The sequence below is a fragment of the Oryctolagus cuniculus genome, chromosome 1 (genome assembly GCF_964237555.1).
Source record: "Oryctolagus cuniculus chromosome 1, mOryCun1.1, whole genome shotgun sequence".
In the NCBI taxonomy this organism is placed as follows: domain Eukaryota; kingdom Metazoa; phylum Chordata; class Mammalia; order Lagomorpha; family Leporidae; genus Oryctolagus; species Oryctolagus cuniculus.
Window position 1 is genome coordinate 7,462,969 of NC_091432.1, and position 22,438 is coordinate 7,485,406.

A 22,438-nucleotide genomic window follows, 5' to 3' on the forward strand; every position below is an offset into this window, starting at 1 on the left:
CCAAATGCTCAAGACAGCCAAGGGTGGGCCAGGCCAAAGCTAGGAGCCCAACTACTTGGGCCATCCTCTGATGCTTTCCTGCGCACAATAGCAAGTAGCTGGATTGGAGGCAGACCACCTGGGGCTTGAACAGGCATTCCCATATGGATGTTGGCATTGTTGTACCACAACGGCAGCCCAAAATATCCTTTTTTTCCCCCTTGTACTTCCCAAGATCCCAGAATTTCCAACATTTAAGTAGTTTGAAAGCCAAAAGCCAGGAAATGGTTATTTTAAGTAAATGGTAGACAAGAGGAAGGACTTGTCCTATCCAGTGAGTTTTGGCTTGAAGTTTATCAAATAAGGTCCAAAGTAGAAGAATGCCTGGGTTCCTTTAAGTATCCTTTCCAAAGCAGTACTGTTATACAGGTTACCCACTTTCAGAGCACTAAAATCTCTGTAGTATACGATCAAATTAATTAAAAGTTTCATTTACCATCTTTCCCAGTAGGAATCCCTTTACCTGTGATTGCGAAGTAGATTTCACAAGACCTTTATCAAAAACCCAAGTGCTAAGAAGCAGTGTGACTATTACAGAGATTATAATGAATTCTGTAAATAAATACAAATATAATGACATTTTTAAAAGTAGCAATCTCTCTAGGGCCAACATACAAGGAGAGGGGAACAATGAAACACAGCTGAAAAGTACAAAAATTTTTTTCAGGGGAAGAATTACTTTACGAAGTGGCCTACTGCTTTGGGAAATATTGGTAGAGAAAAACTAAATCAAGTAATCATTAAAAAATAAGATTTTGCCTTCCTCTACCTTACAGACGTTGTATTCTGGCCATAATTCTGTTGATTTAAATAAAAGACTGAAAAAAATAGCACCCTGGTAACTAACCAATCCCAGAGTGAACCACATGCATGATTTCTAATGTAGATTGTTACCTGAGAAGTTTGTCAGAAGTCTTGCTAGGGCATGCGTGTTTACCACTTCAGTCTTGCTAAGGCTGGAAATATTATCTACCCTACTAGCTTCTTTGTTAATCGTAGGCTTTTTAGAAATCCCAAGATCAGATTCAGTTTTGACGTCTGTGTGTGCTGGGATGTCACGGGATCTCTGTGGCCAAGATTCTGGAGCAAAAGCTTGCTTGAGTGTCTCTTCAGAAGGAGATTCTACTCCATTCTGTGCAGAATCTGACTTCTCAACCTGTCTTTCACCTAATTCTTTAAGGGCTCTGATTGTGAGCTGCTCCTGTTCTAAGTCAAGAGATGCCACTGGAATAGTTTGGGTAGGAAAAACATCCAGAAGCTCACTGCCATTTGTTCCTTTGCTTGGCTCACTGTATTTGCTTTTAATGTCTTTAATTTCAGAACCACCACACTCACTTTCATGTAAGGCTTCTGTGGGCAGAGCTGTTTTAAAGTCTATTATCTTCTGTGATGCTGCTTCAAAGGCATTTCTTTCTCCTTTATCTACTGTTCCTTTCTCTCTGGTTTCTGTAAAGGCTGTGATCAGATCCTCTGGGGAGGAATCATCTATGTCTTTAACATCTTTTCCGAATAATGAGTCCAAAGAAGCAGAATTTGTCACCTCTGTTTCATTAAGAACAATTGGAGATGCTGTGGAAGGAAGTTTCGGGTTCTCAGTTGTAACAGGCTTTTCAGGAGCACCTTTGCTGATGCTTTCTGAATGCGTCCCACCTTCTGGCAGGGCATTCACATCAGGTACTTGTGAACACACCACCTCACCAACAGGACTTCTGCCAAGAATACCAGGCTGACCTTGATGTGGCTCAGAGTCACTGACCCACTCTTCAAAGTTCTCAGGTATTTTCTTTTCCCTCTTAGAACTGGGAACTGCTTTGATTTCTCTTTGACTTGTTTTCACAACAGCACTTGGCATGGAAACAGGATTTTCAGCCTGAATTTTGTTATTTTCCAGTGGTGTATCTACTGTGATATCCTCTATTACCGTGTCATCAGACTCACCAGAACTGTCCGCCTCTGCGATTTCTCCCAACACAGAGCTCTGCCAGCCCACTTCATCTTTCAGGTGGTCATCAGGCAGAGCCACTTTCATCGTGGCCACTCCAGAACCCAGGGAGACACATTTCTCAAATGGAGATCGCGGCAACTCTGAAGGTGTGCCACCTTGTTTCTGCACACTGCCTTGCACATCTTTCATACTGACGTCCTCTGTGGAACTGAGGTGGTCTGGTATAGGTTTTTCAACAATGGTATTTTTTTGTGGGAATGATGCTTCTGCCCAGTCACCTATTGATTTCGTGATGGATGTGCTCCCATTGATAGAACACACGGGAATTTTCTGGTGAACGTTAGTTTTAAGATTTACAACTGGAATTTCTGGATGATATTCGTTCACATCTGGTCCTGTAGTTTTTGTGATGTTGTCAGAAGATTTATCAGCCTGCTGTCTGACTTGGGTAACCAAATCCCAAGTCAATACTTCATTAGTAAAGTTATGCATATCATTCACACATCGAGAAACCTCTTCCAGTGCTGCAGTTGTATGTGAAAACTGTCTAGTGAGCAACGCAGAGGCTGGGTAACGCCCTGCCTCTTTATTTCTCAGTGGAAATACTTTGTCATTGCTCTCCAAGCTGTCTGCAGATGATTCTCCATCAGTGTGCGCTGCCCACCTACCAAACTCCTTCATGCTCTCCTTGTAGGAGTCTTTAAATTCTTTGTCGAATGCTGCTTTGTCAATAATCACTTCAAATGGTGACTCAGGGGAATCCTTTTCTGTATTGCTACCTCCTGAAACCTCAGATGGGGACAAGGAATCCGTACAAATGCCTTCTGCCTTACACTGCTCAGGGGGTGGTTTCTGCGCTGTAAGCAAAGTAAACCTGCCACCAGCACCCGATTCAGTTTGCTTCTTCCCAGTCGGTGCCTCCTTTGCGTCCTCAGACTCTTGATCTCTATTTACTTGCTCTTCCACTTGGCCGGTTTTCTTTGAGAGAGGAGCAGGATGTTCTGGGAAACTGACTGGACTGGAAGGACTGTCACAAGGCGCAGCAGTGGAGTCTGCTCTGTCACTGCTGGTCCCCTGAGGCTTTTCCACCGCTTTCAGATCGAGAAGAGCCAAGTGATCCTTTCCTTCTTGGGCTAAAACAGGATGGCTGCCTAACACTTTGCCTTTTTCTCCATGTAGTGCTGTAAGATCAGTGTTACATATTTCAGAAGATGAAATAAATGAGGAATTCATAATTTCTGAAGGTGGCTCATCAGAGCAAAGAGAGCGCAATCCCTCTGGTCAGAATTTGAAAGAAAAACATTTGTTTACCAGGTAGAGTTACACATTAGCTAGTCAGGCCAAGCAGCATGCTTTTGACTTTTACATTATATAATATATATATATATATATACACACACACACAGGATGTATACACACACAAATATGTAACAGAACAGTAATCAACAAGACATGCATAAAATTGCTACTGGTGAAACAGAAAAGCTGTATCATGCTACCAACTGCAAATGACAAAAATTTTCATGACAAATAATTTTAATCAGTTTGCTTTTTCCACTGCAAATGTAAAGCATAAAGAAGGGTACTGGCATTGGGACACTTGGGGAAGTTCTTAAGATCTTTTTCTTTTGGTTAACAGAAGCAACATAATCCATATAAAACAAACAACCTGATTCTATAAAGCACTGATAAACTTTTATCTGCAAGCTGAACAATGCAGAACATACCGCCTCCATAACCCACTGTTCTACAGCCTCACAATCTGAGGAGGAAAAAAGTAGCCAGAGTTCTCTGTGATCTTCAGGAGCCAGAAAATGAGTCTAGAATTATTCTATTCTACTCACAAGAGATCTGTCCCTCGTACAAATGGTCTCAATGTTCTAAACTAAAAGGTAGCAAAAAGGTTGGCTCAATCCAAAATCTCTTGTACTAACTTGTCATTTTAATCAAAATTAAATCATGCAAATTATATTTTGGTTAAGACAAGTCAGTCCCAGAATTCATCTTAAAACAGAAAATAATCCTTCCAAGAGTAATGCATTAATTAGATCTTCTGTTATTAATATCACAATATCCACTAATTCACCATACTGTTTCCTAGCTTTCCAATCTAGCAAGTTTTTATGGGGAAAAATGTCGTTGTTTAATTCTAGAGCTAGAACAAAGCAGGTCTTAAATAAATAGTTCCACATAAACTAATCAGAGATTTAGTATGATCAGGTGAGATCTAAATAAACTCAGGCTAGCAACATCTTGAGAACGAATGAGTGACTGGGAAGATACGAAAGAGAAATAAATTCCCCTGAGATTACCTTTATTCAGCTTATATCCTCTTCTAATAGTGTCTTTAAAATAGTATAATTGCAGGGCCGGCGCTGTGGCACAGTAGGTTAAAGCCCTGGCCTGAAATGCCAGCATCCCATATAGGCACTGGTTCGAGACCTGGCTGCTGTACTTCCGGTCAAGCTCTCTGCTATGGCCTGGGAAAGCAGTAGAAGATGGCCCAAGTCCTTGGGCCCCTGTACCCATGTGGGGGACCCAGAAGAAGCTCCTGGCTTAGGCATGGCGCAGCTCTGGCAGTTGAGGCCATTTGGGGAGTGAAACAGTGGATGGAAGACCTCTCTCACTCTCTGCCTCTCCTCTCTCTGTGTAGCTCTTTCAAATAAAATAATAAATAAATCTTTTAAAAATAAATAAAATAGTATAATTACAATCTTGGTGTTAGAGAAAAAAATAATTTGGGGGAGACACCTGGCATAGTGATTAAGATGCTGTTTGGGATGTTAGTATCCTACATGGAAATGCCTGGTTTGGAGACCCAGCACTGCTTCCAATTCCAGCTTCCTGCTAATGCAGGCCTTGGGATATGGCAGGTGACTGCTCAAAGTAGCTGTATCCCTGTCATCCATGTGGGAGACCCGGACAAAATTTCCAGATGCCAGCTTTGGTTCAGCTCCAGCTACTGCGGGCATCTGTGAAATGAACCACTAGATGGGAGGTATGCTTCTCTCTCTGCCTTGTAAACAAACAAATAATAATTTTTAAAAAGTACTATTGGCTACATTTAAAAAAGAAATAGTCTACAATCTGAGCTCTGCATTGTTAATCAACTTACTAGTTATTGTTTCTACCAGACAACATTCAATGGCCTATAAACCGGCATTAAGGACAATCTGTTTGGGCAGAATACCTCCTTCAAACAGGAATGGAACTCTGAGGTGAACAAAATGGACTCCACCCCATAGGGAAGGCTCAGCTTGTAAATTTTACAGAGTGGGCATTGGCACCACATTTAAGATGCTTCTTGGGATAGCTGCATGCCCTATCAGAATGCCTGGGTTGGAGTCCTGGCTCTGTTTCTGATCCAGCTTCCTGCGAATGCACACTGCAGGAAGCAGCAGATGACAGCTCAAGTTCTTGACTCCCTGCCATCCATGTGAAAGATGCAGGTGCAGTTCCTGGCTTTTGGCCTTTGCCTGGCCCAGCCCCTGCTGTTGTAGGCATTTGAGGAGTGAACCAGTGGGTGGAAGAGCTGTTTGTCTCTCTCTCTCTGCCTTTCAGATAAGTAAAAATAAAACTTTTTTACTAAGAAAGTTTTATAGAGATGGAGATTTCACATGGGATTCAGAACTGTCATTTTACAGACAAAAGTCAACAAAATGAATTAGTAATAAGTCAACAAATATTTACTATCACAATGTGCCAGAAACTGTGTTTAAAACAGTGAACAGGGGCCAGCATTGTGGCACAGTGGTCCTGGCTGCTCCACTTCCATCCAGCTCTCTTCGGTGGCCTGGGAAAGCAGTGAAGAGGCCCAAGTGAGGCCTCCCGTGAGGGAGACCCGGAAGAAGCTCCTGGCTTCAGATCGGCACAGCTCTGGCCATTGCGGCCATCTGGAGAGTGAACCAGCAGATGGAAGGACTTGGGCCATCTTTTACTGCTTTCCTATGCCATAGCAGAGAGCTGGATCGGAAGTGGAACAGCCGAGACTAGAACCAGCGCCCTTATGGGATGCTGGCACTGCAGGTGGCAGCTTTACCTGCTACGCCACAGTGCTGGCCCCAAATTCAATAAATAAATCTTAAAAAAAAAAAAACAAAAAACAAACCCAAAACCTAGATTAGAATTTCTATTATCAGAACAGCAACAGGTCCTCTACTGAGCATCAAGATTCTCTGACAGACTTCAAACATTTTGTTAAAGATTCTTTAAAAAAAGATGTAACTATTATATATGCAAAAATAACTGTAATCATGCTCCTGAATCCTACTTTTGTTGAGTTACTAATTGGGGTGGGTCATTTCTGGGGGCAAGCTTGGAGGGTGGACAGCTGATGCTGCGTGCTCCCTCAGTGACTACTGACATGCAAGTGAAAGCTCTCATGACTGTCAATCAAGCTTTCCGCACACGTATTTGACAAGGCAGCATCTTCTTCAGTACTTTAATTTTAAATATTCAGAATTTCAGCAAATGAAAAGATGACTAGCTGAAATCTAAACAAACTTAAACAGAGTGAACTTGTGCCAAAACAATGGGAAAAGTTGGGCTGGAAATAAAACAATTAAAAAGGCATGAAAACATTAAACAGAGCAAAGACCAGGATCTAATAAGCCTTTTAGAATAGTCTCCATAAGCACAGACTCTTCCAATTGTCAGGATGGCACTTAATGGCCACTTGTCCAAGTCAGTACCTGGAAAATGGCAGAAGCCTCTAGGGAACCTGAGGGTTGTTATATACTATAAAATTAACCTGGATTATTTCATGTCTTGGAAAACACCTACCACCTTGCCTTTTTCAAACGATTCACTTCTCTTTTACCTGTACACCAGCTGACTTCCAACATTATTCAAAACAAATTCTCATCAAAAGACCTCATTATGGGTCCAGCTGTTTGGCCTAGCAATTATGACCCTGGTTACGATGCTCATTTCCCATAGCTGAATGCCTGGCTTCAACCTACAGCTCCACTCCTGACTCATTTCCTGCTAATGGAGCCCTTGGAAGGTAGTAGCAATGGTTCAAGTGACTGGGTTTCTGCCACCAGCAAGAGAGACCAATCAAGTTTCTCGCTCTCCTGGCTCTGACCCTGGCCCTGGCCCAGCCCCAGCCATTGTGGGCATCTGGGGATGAACCGATGGATGAAAGCATGTGCAAGCTCTCTGTGCTCCTCAAACAAAATGTCTTTTTAAAATTTTTTATTTGATTTTTATTTATTTGACAGAGTTAGACAGAGAGAGAGAGAGAAAAAAAAAGGTCTTCCTTCCGTTGGTTCACCCCCCAAATGGTCGCTATAGCCGGAGCTATGCTGATCCGAAGCCAAGAGCCAGGTGCTTCTTCCTGGTCTCCCACGCAGTTGCAGGCACCCAAGCACTTGGGCCATCCTCCACTGCCTTCCCAGGCCACAACAGAGAGCTGGACTGGAAGAGGAGCAACCAGGACTAGAACTGGTGCCCATATGGGATGCCGGCGCTGCAGGTGGAGGATTAACCAAGTGAGCCATGGCACTGACCCCACAAAATGTCTTTTAAAAATCCTCACTCCTGGGGCCAGTGCTGTGGCATAAAGGGTAAAGCTGCTGCCTGTGACACTGGCATCCTACATGGACACTGGTTCATGTCCCAGCTGTTCCACTTTTGATCCAGCTCCCTGTTGATGACCTGGGAAAAGCAGCGGAAGATGGTCCAAGTGTTTGGGCCTATGTCACCCACCTATGCCACCCACGAGAGAGACCCAGATGAACCTCATGGCTTTGGCCTGGCCCAGTGTTGGCCATCATGGCCAACTGGGGAATGAATCAGCAGATGGAAGATCTCTCTCTGCAACTCTTTCAAATAAATTAAACAAACAAACAAACAAACAAAAACTCCTCCCTTAAGAGTTTTAAACCCATTCCCTCCTATCATTTACAAATAAAGGAATTTAAAGAGCTTTAATCTATTTCAAAATTTTGGGTGATACAACTTCTGAATCAGTTGGTTATCAACCAAATACTGTTAGGTTCCATATGGCGAAGACACTGAAGACAATGTATGAGAAATTGTAAGCCAATGTTAGAAGATAAAAGTTTTCCTGAACAAAGGTTTTAGCAAATGATCTTCACCACCAGCAAGATCAAAGCATATCCTGGTTCAATGAATGACTTAGTTGAACAATTTAACAGCCTAGCACAAAAATACCCGTTGGCATAACCTTTTACAATTCTTTTCAAGCTAAAGAGCAACTGCTTGTATTTTATGGGCTTTATCTCTGATCTTTTAATTCAGAATTTCTCAAGGAGGACACAGCTCAGGAATCTGTATTACAAGCTTCCCAGGCGATGAGCCTAATTTGAGAATCACAACTTCACTGTATATGATTAGTTTTAGAAGAGCAGAAAGATTAGAGATGTATTTCAGAATTCTAGTCTTATAAAACTCTCACAGAAGACAGCCACTCATAGTCATTCTTCACCACAAATGAACCTGCTCGGGAGCACAGCGTTCACGCAGCAGTGAAGGAACAGGAGTGGTCCTGCTATGTACTTTTAAATATTTCTCTATTCTAATTTTAAAATACAGCAACCCTAAATTTTGATTGGAACAAGGCAAAAGCTCCATTTGAACAGAAAATCTGATATGGGAATTGAGCAAGAATTTTCTCTCCTCTATACCCAGAGTATTTTATCTTGCAGAGTAAGAAGGGGAGTTAAAAATGAAAAAAAAAAATTTTTGAAGTAAATTCTATGCATATATCAAGTATACATTTGAATTGAAAAAAAAAAAAAAAAACCCTTCACACACAAGGGGACTTGAAAAAGTTAAAAGAAAATGGAATTAAAAGATGGTTTATTTTGGCAGAAAAAAATATTGAAATCTATAATGTAGGTATTTTCTTTTTTTAAAGAATATTTACTTATTTGAAAAGAGTGACAGAAACACAGGGAGGGAAGACAGAAGGGCTGGGGGGTGGGGGCAGACAGATAGATGGACAGAGATTTCCCATCAGCTGGTCCACTTCCCAAATGCACACAATAGCCAGGGCTGGGCCAGGCCAAAGCCAGGAGCCAGAAACTCAATCTGGGTCTCCCTTGTGGGTGTCAGGGACTCAACCACTTGGGCCATCACCTGTTGCCTCCCAGGGTGCGCATTAGCAGGAACAGGAAGCAGAGCTGAAACTGAGACCCAGGTACTTGGATATGGGGTAGGGGTATCAAGTGGCATATTAATTTTAATAAAAAAAAATACTTGCTAACAAAGAAAAACTATACACGTCAATGAAGAAAGGGTGCCAACTTGTAGAAGCCATTGTTACACTGCCACATACATACACTATGCATATTCACATGAAGGAAGCTTGAAATATTCAGGCATAGGTTCTCCTACACTTGAATTTTCTTAGGTTCACAAAACAAGAAGGAAAGACAAACTACAGTGCAAAACAGTATCAGCAACTTTCAGCCACAGCCTCAAAATAGGAAGTTAGCCAGCAAACACTAGCAGCCAAGCTGGATTCTCAACAAAAAGTCTCTTTTGTACAAAGAAAAATGTTTTTCTTTTGTCTTTTTTAAAAAAAGGCTGTAACTGGCAAATTATTTTCCTCAATGCTTGTCCCAAAGTTCCGTGTTCTAACTTCCTATTCCAGATGCCTAAGCAGCCAATTGAATGCCAGCACTCATTAATGCAATGTGCTTCCAATTCTGCATGGTGGATGGCTTCTCTTTCCAATCTTATTTTCACCTATTTTTCTTAATATGTTTTCTAAAGAAAAAGTCTTCCAGCCTCTACTCTTACCAAAGGTTTCAAAATAGAAACCAAATTCAGTTTGATTTTGTATTTGATGGAGGGAGCACATCCCCAGATGATGCTAATTTCTATCACTAATAGCAATGATAGAGTTAAAACATCTGCTCTCATGGTTTTAACAACTTCAAAATGACATCTCTAAAAATGTCTCTAAACCCTCACACAGCTAGTTTACTTGATCTTTATTATAAGTGCAGTGGTTATGAGCAGAATCTGGAGTCTTCAGTCTGTCTTTCACTCACTATATGACATTGAGCGAGTTATTTCACCATTTAAACCTCAGTTTCTTCAACTAGTAAAAGATTAGCACTTTTCCTCCCTAGAACTGGCTGAGGTTTTCATGAGATGACCACATAAAGTACTGAGCACAGTAAAAGCTCAATAAAAATTAGCCACATACTACATCTATACCTCTTCTGTACCTTTATGTCTTTATTATAAAGTATAGGAAAATAGCATTATAATTTATTTCCTTATTTTGAAACTCTCCAAGAGTAGGCTGAAATTTAATTCTGCGTGATGGAAAAAAAAAATCCATAAGCAAAAGACTTCCAGTTCCTACTTAGTACAATTTATTCAAGAAGGAACTGATTATTCCATTGACATTCTAGCTACAAATCTATTCATATCACAAAGATTAACTTACTATTGTTATGTAGCTGTGTTAGAGTAGTACAGTTTAGTACAATTTATTTTTGAAAAATTTAACTGCCCTTTACTGGTCTAAATTCATGACATTTTTGGTATCTGCATCTCCCTAAAACCATATATATATATATATATATAAATTAAAAATACAAGTCATTCTTAAATTTAAAAATGTCCTATTTAATCATTAATACATATCACTTAATATGGTTTGAATATATTTTTTAAAAAGGCATGATTCCCTCAAGGCTAGATGGCAAAGGGATATGGAAGCCAGAGAGATCATTTGGGTTCATGCCAGTGATAGACTCAAGGTGTATGCAGAAAATGCTACTACCAGAGGCTGTGTTGGAATACTCTCAGGGATATGGTTTTTTAAAACAGCCTCTTAGAGCAACAATGTCCTGAATCTACATTGGTCAAAATTTTTGCAAGCAAAAAGGAAGAATGGCAAATGTGTGCTATTTTACAAATGCTAGTAGCCTATTAAAACATTAGTTTTAATTTAATTCGTTTTAAGAAAAATCCTTTCTATTCACCTCCACTCTTCTGGAGTTTATGTGTAATTTTTGCTACTAGGGATTAAAATAATCGTGAAAGCATCCAACATTTCATACATTAGGTATGCTGAGCATGACTGCTATTTAGGATAGTGACACTCTCTTTTCTGCAGGAAGTAAGTTGAAGCTGAATGTATTTTTAAAAATCGGAAATATTTACAATAGAGGAAATATAATGATTCCTTATTTAAGTTATATTTTTCTTCCAGAGCAGGATAATACCTGTTTGCCTATTATTATTAAATTTCTCATGAGGAAAAAAGGGGACACTTAAAAATATAAATCTGGTAGGATTCCATATGTCAAGAATAGAAATGTTTTATATATTTGAGTGACTATGTAACATTCAAAAATTTCTATCTTTTAACATAAACATATTGATTTCAAAGGTCATGATTAGAATGCAGGATATCTAAATTCATATAAGGTATATGATGAAGGAGTTGAGGGCTCTAATGTCACTAAATTAAAATTATTGAATTGTTACTACATTTATTTTAGGTTTTTATTCTTACAAGGTTTTATGTTAGGTTTTTATTCTTGTAAGGTCAAAGTCTAAGAAACTAGCATCCAGACTTTGTAGCCAGAGAATCCCATCTGAGAACGAAAGCTGTCTGCATAGGAACTCTCTGATCTATAGCTAGTGATTTAAACTACTCTTCTTTTTTTTAAATAAGAGTTTTCCACTGACCTATATTTGAGGCTTAGTACAATAGCACAAATTAGGTAGCACTTTATTAGTAGCATAAATCAAGGAAGCACATAGTGCTTTCTTAGGTTCTGGCAGTGCTACCTCGACAAACTCCAATTCCTTTCCCCACTGGTTGACACACAAAGAACACAAAGCCACAACCTAATCTCTAGGACAAGAAACCTTACTTGTCCCAAAGTCAACTGACTTGTTCAGTGTTCTTAGGCAATTTGGAACTAGCCTGGCTCTTTGGAAATACCTCAGATAAGTTCACATTAAAATGCTTTAGGGTAGGTTAGTATTTTTGCAGTTCAGTGGAAGCACACTTTTTAATTTTTTTTTTTTCCCTAAAGCCACACTAAACCAGTTACATAAGTGCAAATCAATAAATGTATTCTGGGTGTGGGGAGTTTTCTGAGCGACAAAATCTATCTGTCCCAAATTCTGTGGGCATTTTAAATTTTAAAGAAATATTTAAAACTATACCTAATGTTTATGCTATGTTAAACAGTCCACTTAGCCTCATTCTATTTCATTACCCTTTACAGGAAATTCATTGGAAACTGCTAAACAGAAACGACTGGCTTGCAACCAGTTTTTATTTTAAGGGACTTGAGGGAGTGGGCAATAGAAGACTTGTGCCTCCTATCCCCAGTTACAGCCTCTTTCTCAACATTTTTCTTTTATTAATGTGCAAAAAAAAAAAAAAAAAAAGTTACAGACTTGCCTTGTGAGGTCGAAAATAGAGATACAGGCTGAGAGGAAGAGGAAGAAACAAAGGAATCTGAAAGAAAATATACAGCATGAGAATGTGACAACCTCACAAGAATTCTAAAGTTAGCTTTCGGGGGCTGGAGCCAAGTATCATAATTTCTTTGGGTTTAGCAAGTGGGAAAACCCAAATCTTTGTTTTCAATTATTTTCACTCACCTTATTTCATTTTCAAAACTTGACTTTTGGGCAGCAAAACCTTATTTCATTTTCAAAATCCATTTCTAAAATTTAAAATCAATTTTTTTAGTCAAATATTCTCACCTTAAAAGTAAAAAAAGAGGAAATTTCAGTCTTTTATAACCACCATAAATCTCAAGAACTGATGGTGCTCCTCTGCTAGTCTGTGTACAAATTGGTATCTGCTGCGCACCATTTCAAACCGCATCCCTGAGGAGTCAGTCACTGACACCAGCATTTAGAACTAATTGGCAAAAATGCAAAGTTGAGCCTGAACATTAAAAACAAAACAAAACAAAACAAAAACACAGCCCCCTTGTAAGACCACATGAAAATGCTTTCATCTTCTAAAATTACCCTCCTCTAATTTGGCAACATATATTAACATTTTAAACACAGAAAATCTCCCCCTTTGGCCCTACACACATGCTCTTTTCCTCAGAAGTTATATTTCTAGGAAGTTATCCTACATACAAATTTGCATTCATGTACAAAAATGTGTATGGGGACCAGTGTTGTGGTGCAGTGGGTAAAGCCACTGCCTACGACAGCAGCATTTCATAAGGTGCTGGTTCAAGCCCCAGCTGTTCCATTTCCAATCTGGCTCTCTGCTAATAAGCCTGAGAAAGCAGCAGAAGATGGCTCAAGAGTTTAGGCCCCTGCACCCACATGAGAGGCCTGGAAGAAGCTCCTGGCTCCTGACTTTGGCCTGGCTTAGCCCTGGCCAATGGGGCCATCCAGGGAGAGAATAGGTGGATGGAAGATTTCTCTTTCTCTCTCTGTAACTCTGACTTTCAAATAAATAAATCTTTAAAAAAGAGACAGAGAAAAAGACATGTATAACAGAATAGTCAAAAGCACACTGGCTGAATGAACTAGGAATCATCTAAATAACCACCAGTAGAAGACTAGTTAAAAAGTTACATCCAAGCAATGATATATGTGTTTTTGCTGCCATGAGAAAAACACGCGGTTCCGATGTGTTGCTGTGCCCCACATGTTAAATTTAAAAAGCAAAGTGCACAAGTGCTTTCAGTGACCCCATTTGTCAAATGGCAACAGAAGGGCTTAGGAGGGGGACAGTGAGGTCTGGGGTGGGAGGGAGATTTGCTTTTCACTATAAGCTTTGACCTTTAGAAAACAACCTGAATATGAATGGCTTTTTCAATAAAAATGGTGAAAAAAATGAGTGAAAATGGGCATGCAAAAAACCTAAATTTCCAAAAATTCCCTTAAATATAACAAACTTTACAGATTAGCTTTTTGTCTTGCAACAAATGTTTTCATAAATAACAGGAATACACTTAAAAGTAGAAGAATGGTCTAAAGCACTGAGCCACACTGTATTTGTGAGTACTAAATCGAGAAAGTTCTGCAGTAACCAACAGCATATTAACACAAAGGCAGGATCTGGTGGGTAGCAGGCACTAACTAACTCAAAACCAGAACTCTAAAAATGTTTTTAAAAATTATTTTAAAACAAAGCATCACATTTACTTCTACAAAATAAAAAAGTTCTTCCCTTTTTAAAAGGAAGCAGGTTTACCTATCTCTTTAAAAGTTTTCAGATGAGTTTATGTCTATATGCATTTACCATCAACATTAAATCTCTGCCAAACGATGAGTTTAAATCTCAGCAAACCTGAAAAGCCAAATACTTAAGTTCAACGCCAAAAAAGATCAGATGACCTTGCCAGCTGTCTGCTGTTCTACCTCCACCTAACATCCGCTCCCACTGGAAAATTTCAACATGCAATTTGAATAGCATCTGTTCTGATACAGAACACAGATAAATGCTAATAGTTTGCAACAAAATTACATGAGGTTTCTAACTTACAAAACCATACTGCAGGGACCTGGTACTGTGGGCAGTGGGTAAAGCTGCTGCCAGCTTCTCATATGGGTGCCAGTTCAAGTCCCCTCTGTTTCACTTTTGATCCAGCTCTCTGCTATGGCCTGGGAAAGCAGTGGAAAATGACCCAAGTGGTAGGGTCCCTGCACCAGAGTGGGAGACCTGGAAGAAGCTCCTGGATCCCGGCTTTGGAATGGCTCAGCTCCATCCATTGCGGCCATATGGGGAGTGAACCAGCGGATGGAAGACTTCTCTCTTTCTCTCCCTCTCTCTGTCTATAACTCTACCTCTCAAATAAATAAAATAAAATCTTTGGGGCTAGCGCTGTGGTGTAGTGGGTAAAGCTGCCGCCTACACTGTATGCTGGCATCCCATATGGATGTTGGTTTGAGTCCCGGCTGCTCCACTTCTGCTCCAACTCTGCTATGGCCTGGGAAAGCAGTGGAAAATGACCCAAGTCCTTAGGCCCCTGCACCAACATGGGAGACCTGGAAGAAGCTCCTGGCTCCTGGCTTCGGATTGGTGCGGCTCCAGCTGTTGTGGCCAATTGGGAAGTGAACCAGCGGATGGAAGACCTCTCTCTCTCTTTCTGTCTCTCCTTTCTCTACCTCTACCTCTCCTTCTCTCTGTGTAACTCCCACTTTCAAATAAATAAATACAAACCTTAAAAAAAAATAAAATCTTATAAAACCCCCACACCATATTGTATGCATGTTCCCTATTTATGCTACAGGGAGTAGAACCCCAGAATGGTGGTCTGAATCCACAAAGGCTATTCATAATGTTCTTTACATAGCTAGGTCACACTGTGTTAGCACTAGAAATTCAGTGTCCACAAGTAGCTGAAAAAGAAATACAAACCAGTAAAGCCATACGAGTTACGACAATGTAGCAGAGGCAGCCCCTAGGGTAAACTGAAAATGCTTTGAAAGAGATGGTAAGCTCGGTCTTGAAGGATGTTCATCAGGTGAACAAGGCAGTGGAAGGTGTTCTGGAGTGAAGGAACAACCGGCCAGATTCTAAAGGACTTTAAATGTTATCTAATGCCAGCGCTGTGGCACAGTGGGTTAAAGCCCTACTCTGCAGTCCAGTATCCCACATGGGTGCTGGTTCAAGCCCCAGCTGACTCCACTTCCAATCCAGCTCCCTGCTAATGTATCTGGGAAAGCAGAGGAAGATGGCCCAAGTGCTTGAGACCCTGCACCCATGTGGGACACCCAGAAGAAACCCTGACTCCAGGCCTTGGCCTGGCTTCTGGCCTTGGCTGTTGTGTGGCTATCTTTCAAATATATAAATATTTTTTAAAAAAAGTACAGCATAATCTTGCTAAGATGGTTTGAACTAAGGCACTGAAGAAAGGCATTAGGGGATAGTTTTATTTTATTTTTAAATATTTACTTATTTATGTGAAAGGCAGAGCTACAGAGAAAAAGAGGGGGGGGGGGGCAGAAACAGAGAGAGAAACCTTCCATTACTGGTTGACTCCCTAGATGGCCCCAACGGCTGAAACTGGGTTGATCCAAACTCAAGAGCTTCTTCTGGGTCTCTCACATGGGTGCTGGCTCCAGTTTTTGGGTCCATCTTCCACTGCCTTCTCAGGCACACTAGCAGGGAGCTAGGGGGGAAATGGAACAGCTGGGACTTGAACCAGCACCCATACAGGAGGCCAGTGCCATAGGCAGTGGCTTCACTTGCTACACCACAGGGCCAACCATTGTCTTTTTTTTAAGATCTATTTTATTTATTTGAAAGGGAATTTCAGAGAGAGGTCTTCCATCCGCTGTTTCACTCCCCAAATGTGAGCAATGCCCAGAGCTGAGCTGACCGGAAGCCAGGGGGGGCCAGAAACTTCTTCCAGGTCTCCCACGCAGGTGCAGGGGCCCAAGGACTTGGGCCATCTTCTACTGCTTTCCCAGGCCATAGCAGAGAGCTGGATGGGAAGTGGAGCAGCCGAGACTCAAACCAGCGACCATATGGGATGCCAGCAGGCTAAGGCTTTAACCCACTGCACCACAGTGCTGGCCCCCATGCCCCCCAGCTTGTTTTTTTTTAACGTGAGAGGCAGACAAAGAGACAGAGTTCCCATCCACTAATTCACTCTCCCCAAATGCTTTTAATGGCTGGGTCTGGCCCAGGCCAAAGGTGGGAGCTGGGAACTCAATCCAAGTCCCCCAGGAGGGCAGCGTCACCACTGCCTCCCGGGTGCACGTGAGCAGGTACAGAGCTGGGACTCAGACCCAGGCACTCTGGTACAGGGTGCAGTCCTGCCTGGCAGGGACAGGTTTGACAAGGCAGAAAGGACTGGCCTTTGACTCATTTGGCTGGATGGTGGAGACTGGAGAAGTAAAAGGCAAAGATTACTGAGAGGACTGAATGAAATGCCAACTGGGGAACCCAGGAGAAAGAATTCCGTATAGTATTAATTTTCAGTGAAAATTTCAATGAAAACAAGTTTTCTAAAGCACAGATAAGTGGAAACAGACAGCTCAACAATCTGGACAGCCTAGTTAAAGGTAAAGACTATAGATTGTTATATGTGAGAATCTGTAACAATGGAGTGAATGAATTCACCCAGGGAGAACCAAAGAAGTTTTACAAAGCAATCTTGAGATATAATATTTATAGGGGAGGAAGAAAGAAGGACCAGTGAAGGAGACTGAGAGGAGTTAGGATAAGGAAAAACAGTGCCACTTGGAGAATACTTCAGAGAGTGGTTCACAGAGCCATGCCATTGAATTGTCATGTTAATGCTATGGAAAAGGTCGCAGGAATCAGGCTCCACCAGGCAACCTGGCACTGACTGCTCTATGGTAACAGTAAAGCAAGACACAAACACTGAAGACTGAGTGGGATGCAGGGGTGGCAAAGGGAAGGACTGAAAAATGGGTAGGAGATGGAGATGGACGCCAAGCAGAGGACAAGTTCAAAAGCAAAAGTGACTTAAGCATATTTACAAAGAGAAAAGAAGGAGTCACTGGAAGAAAATAGTCAGAGGTGGCAAAAACAACCAATCTTCCCTGGAGCAAAGCCCAGGACGTTGCTCGAAGGTAGGGGATAAAAGCACAAATGGCCCTATTGAAATTCTAGTTCCAATTAAGAGCCAGTCCAAGCTGGTGCTTTGGCCCAGGTTAAGCCTTCACCTTCATCCCATACGGGTGCTGGTTGTAGTCCTGTTCCACTTCTGATCCAGCTCCCTGCTGATGATCTGGGAAAACAGTGGAAGATGGCCCAAGTGCTTGGGCCTCTACACCCATATTGGAGACCAAGAAGCTCCTGGCTTCTGGCTTTAGATTGGCTCAGCTCCAGTCATTGTGGCCATTTGGGGAGTGAACCAGCAGGAAGACCTTTCTGTCTCTCCCTCTGTCTGTAACCATCTCTCAAATAAATAAATCTTAAAAAAAAAAAAAAAAAAAAAAGCTGAGGGGCTGGTGCTGTGGCATAGTAGGTTAAGCATCTGCCTGGGACACCGGCATGGGCTCAGGTTTGAGTCATGGCTGTTCCACTTCCGATCAGCTCCCTGCTGACAGCCTAGGAAAGCAGTAGAGGATGGCCCAAGGGCTTGGGTCCCTGCACCCATGTGGGAAGACCCTGAAGAAGCTGCTGGCTCCTGGCTTTGGATTGGCCCTGGCCGTTGCAGCCATTTGGAGAGAGCCAGTGGATGGAAGACCTCTCTCTCTCTATCTTAATTCTGCCTCTCAAGTAAATAAATAAATCTTTAAAAAAAAAAAAAGCTGAGGGCCGGAGCCACGGTTCACTAGGCTAATCCTCCACCTTGCGGCGCCGGCACCCTGGGTTCTAGTCCCGGTCGGGGCGCCGGATTCTGTCCCGGTTGCCCCTCTTCCAGGCCAGCTCTCTGCTGTGGCCAGGGAGTGCAGTGGAGGATGGCCCAGGTGCTTGGGCCCTGCACCCCATGGGAGACCAGGAAAAGCACCTGGCTCCTGGCTCCTGCCATTGGATCAGCGCGGTGCGCTGGCCGCAGCGCGCCGGCCGCGGCGGCCATTGGAGGGTGAACCAACGGCAAAAGGAAGACCTTTCTCTCTGTCTCTCTCTCTGTCCACTCTGCCTGTCAAAAAAAAAAAAAAATTAATTATTTAAAAATTTTAAAAAAAGCTGAAATCAACTTCTTTAAAAAGTCATCTGAGCAAGAATGTGGTTAAAAGACTGCTTATCACAATTTTCTTTAAAAGTGTTGTTTTCTAAAAACGAAACTGGTCTGATAACTCTAAGTTTTGTTATATCTATACAGTAGGACACCATTCACTAAAAATTGTGTTATAGATGACAATGTATTTATATATGTCCATAGTACACAGAATAAAAGCATTACATAAGTGATTTAAATAATGTGATCTCATTTTGGTAAATATACACATCCATGTATAAAGAAAAAGGGACAACGATACTCTCTCGGTAGAGGGATTATGAGAATTAAAATTTTTCTTTTTGGGTCAGGCATTGTGGCACGGCAGATTAAGCCACCGCTTGGGACACCAGCACCACACAGCAGAGTGCCAGTACAAGTCCCAGAAACCCTGCTTCCAATCCAGCTTTCCACTAACACATACTCTGGGAGGCAGCAGTACTTAGCAAGTACTTAGGTTCCTGCCACCCATGAGGGAAGCCTGGATGGAGTTTCTGGCTCTTAGCTTTGGCCTGGCCCAGCCCTGGCTGTTTTGGAATTTGGGGAGTGAACCAGCAGACAGATGATCTCTGTCTCTCCCTTTCTCTCTATCACGCTACGTTTCAAGTAAATTAGCAAATATTAAAAAAAAAAAATAACTACATTTATTTCAAAGAATGTCTTACCTTCTCTAAATATTTCAATATGCATCATGTCAAAATCTAAGATTGTGGGGTGAGTGTGTGGTCTAGTGGTTAAGATACAGGCATCCTTTATCAGACTGCATGGGTTCGATGCTGGTTCCTGACTCCAGATTCCTGCTAATGCAGACCTGGGAGGCAGCAGTGATAGCTCCAACAACTGCCACCCACATGAAAAACCCGACTTCCTGGCTCCTAATTTTAGCCTCATAACTGCAAGCATTCGAGAAAGGGAGAATATAAACTGCCTTTTGTTTTTCTTTATGCAATTTAGAAAGTGAGGCCAGACAAAGTCCTAAAGGGGATGAGGGGGCAAATTACGTGGCTATATGTATATGGTATCTTGGTCCATTCCAGCTACTGTAACAAGATACCATAAACTGAGTTGTTTATATGCAACAGAAAGTTATTTCTCATGGTTCTAGAGTCTGGAAAGCCAAAGATCAAGGAGCTTCTCAAAAAGATTTAGGGCCTGGCGAGGGCACGCTTCCTGGTTCACAGGTAGTGCCTTCTAGCCGTGCTCTCCCATGGTAGGAGACACACTAATCCCAACCATGAGGGCTCCATCCTCATAACCCACTTGCCTCTCACCAGCCCCATCTCCTAATACCAGTTCCTTGGGAATTAGGTTTCAAGAGATTCTGGAAGCACATAAACAAGTAGTCCATGGCAATGAAGAGCACTCTAGGCAGAGTGAACAGCAAACGTAACTCGGAGGTGGGGAGTGTTTCTGGTGTGACAAACAAGAAGGCCAGTGCGGCTAAAGCTGGGTGAGCAAGGGGGAGGTTGGGGCCAGATATTACAGGGTTTAATAAGCATTTTCTGGATTTCAGCACTTACTTCGAGTGTGACAGGAAGCCACAGGAGCATTTTGTCCATGAGCTGCAATCCACCTTCTATGTACAGGCCTACCCCAGCTACTGTGTGGAAACCAAGGAGAGGGAAGGGAGAAGGCATGAGTGCTCTGACTGTAGCCTGGACCAAGGTGGTAGCAATGGAGGTTGAGAGACTTGGTCAGACTGGATATATCCTTAAGGCAGATTCAACAGCATTTGCTGATGGTTGTATGAGACAGAAAGGAGTCATCAAGGATGATTTCCATGCTTTTAAAAAAAAATATTTATTTACTTGAAAGGCAGAGTTACAGAGAAGCAGCAGAGAGAGAGTCTTCTATCGCACTGGTTCATTCCCTAAATGGCCGCAATGGCTGGAGCTGGGTCGATCCAGTCAGGGGCTTCTTCTGGGTCTCCCACGTGGGTGCTGGGACCCAAGCACTTGGGCCATCTTCCACTGCTTTCCCAGACCATAGCAGAGAGCTGAACTGGAAGTGTAGCAGCCAGGACTCGAACCAGTGCCCATATGGGATGCCAGCACTGCAGGCAGTGGCTTTACCTGCTACGCCATAGTGCCAGCCCCAATGCCATGCTTCTTTGATTTGGGCTAAAGGACAGATGGTCATTTACTAAGATGTAGAAGGCTGTGAGAACTGATTTAAAAAGAAAAATCAGGGGCTGGTGTTGTGGCATAGCTTCTGCCTGCAGTGCCGGCATCTCATATGGGTGCCATTTTGAGTCCTGACTGTACCACTTCTGATCCAGCTCCCCGCTAATGCGCCTGGGAAAACAGCAGAAGATGGCCCAAGTGCTTGGACCCCTGCACCCACATGGAGGACCTGGAAGAAGCTCCTGGCTCCTGGCTTCAGATCGGCCCAGCTCTGACTGTTGTGGCCATTTGGGAGTGAACTAGTGGGTGGAAGATGTGTTGTCTCTCCCTCGCTTTCAAATAAAACTTAAAAAAAAAAAAAAGAGGGAGATATGGTCAATTTCATTTTATATGATTTATATCACAATTACTAAACAAAAAACTAACAGAGGAGGGGCATCCAATGAGAGGATGCAGAACAAATGCAGAGGTATTTCAAAGGGGGCGATTATGCCCACAGCTGTTGACAGGGCAGGCGTACAAGAGGAGGACTGAAAAGTGACCACAGGATTTAAAAATGTGGAAAATAACTTGTGAACTTGACCAGAGGAGTTTCTGTGGTGCAAAAAGACCTCTGGCTTAGGAACTACTGAACCTGGAATCAAGGTTTTTACATTAAACTGATCACTGAAATCAAGAGGGTGACTGAAGCACTTTTACCACATGTTGTTTTAAATTTTAAAGAGAGGTGGTATGCACATTTGAAAGAGAAATGTCTTTTACCTTCAGGCCCTTGGTTCAATTCCCACCCTCAAATTGACAGCCACAAACCTTTGGGAGCATCTTGTAATCTCTCTGAGCCTGGGTAACCATCAGTAAAATGTCTTTATTGCTACTTGACTGCCTCAGAGACAAACATAATACAAATCTTTTTCCTAACTGGATACTCGTACAGCTGCAAGAAGGATGATCTATGTTTTATTTACCTACCTTCCACAGTACCTAGCAATGAGCTTGAACATCTGCTTGAACAGTTGCTAAATTACATTAACATACGGCAAACAACTTAAACCATAAAGGAATACACAAATGTTAAGGTATCATAAATGTCAAATATTTTTATCTCATATGTAAATGAATTCAATGCTCACTGTTGAAATGCTTTCAAGTAACAGGACAAAAGGAGCTCTATATTAATTTTATGGGAAAAAAGTTGCTCAGAACACCCTTCCACATATCCTGACGGACAAGCTGACAATCAGGAAGATGTCAAAAAGCTCACATGTCCTCTCCTGGTTAGGTTATGATGATATGCTTAAAGGAAGTAGCCAATCAGCTGATTGCAGAAAACAGTTCTTTGAAAAAAAAAAAAAAAAAAAGCATCACAAGAACAGGCCATCTATTGATAACTAATCCCTCTATGGTATAAAATGGAAATGCAAACTATATACTGTATTTAAAAAGATTCTCTGTTAAGTTGCACTATCACAGAGTAACATGCTTTACAAAAGTCACATTTGGGAGTAAAAGACTAAAATGATGCAATCACAAGCAATCCAGATTATAACTAAATGTATTTAGCATACACATTTCTTTTAAAACATATATAATACACCCTATGATACAAATAACTCCAGAATTAACAGCTGCTAGAAATGGACATAATAAAAGGAGAGTCCGGTTTTCTTTTTTTGCAACTTCTGAGTGAATTACATGGGCAAAATATC

General features: G+C 41.8%; 1 protein-coding gene across 4 annotated transcripts in view; it reads right to left on the bottom strand.

The window, feature by feature from the left end:
- The window catches only part of RTN3 (reticulon 3), a 55,467-nt gene that overhangs the window by 27,599 nt on the left and 5,430 nt on the right, over positions 1 to 22,438 (bottom strand). The window contains exons 2-3 of one of the 4 annotated variants that reach the window (XM_070069238.1): positions 12,393 to 12,449; positions 934 to 3,261 (exon numbers count right to left, since the gene is read on the bottom strand). The exons of 1 other annotated variant lie outside the window; for it this stretch is intronic. In XM_070069238.1, the coding sequence (XP_069925339.1) occupies positions 934 to 3,261; positions 12,393 to 12,449 (2,385 nt within the window). The remainder of the gene's footprint in view (positions 1 to 933; positions 3,262 to 12,392; positions 12,450 to 22,438) is intronic. 2 more of the 4 variants (XM_051833073.2, XM_051833074.2) reach the window with 2 other exon arrangements.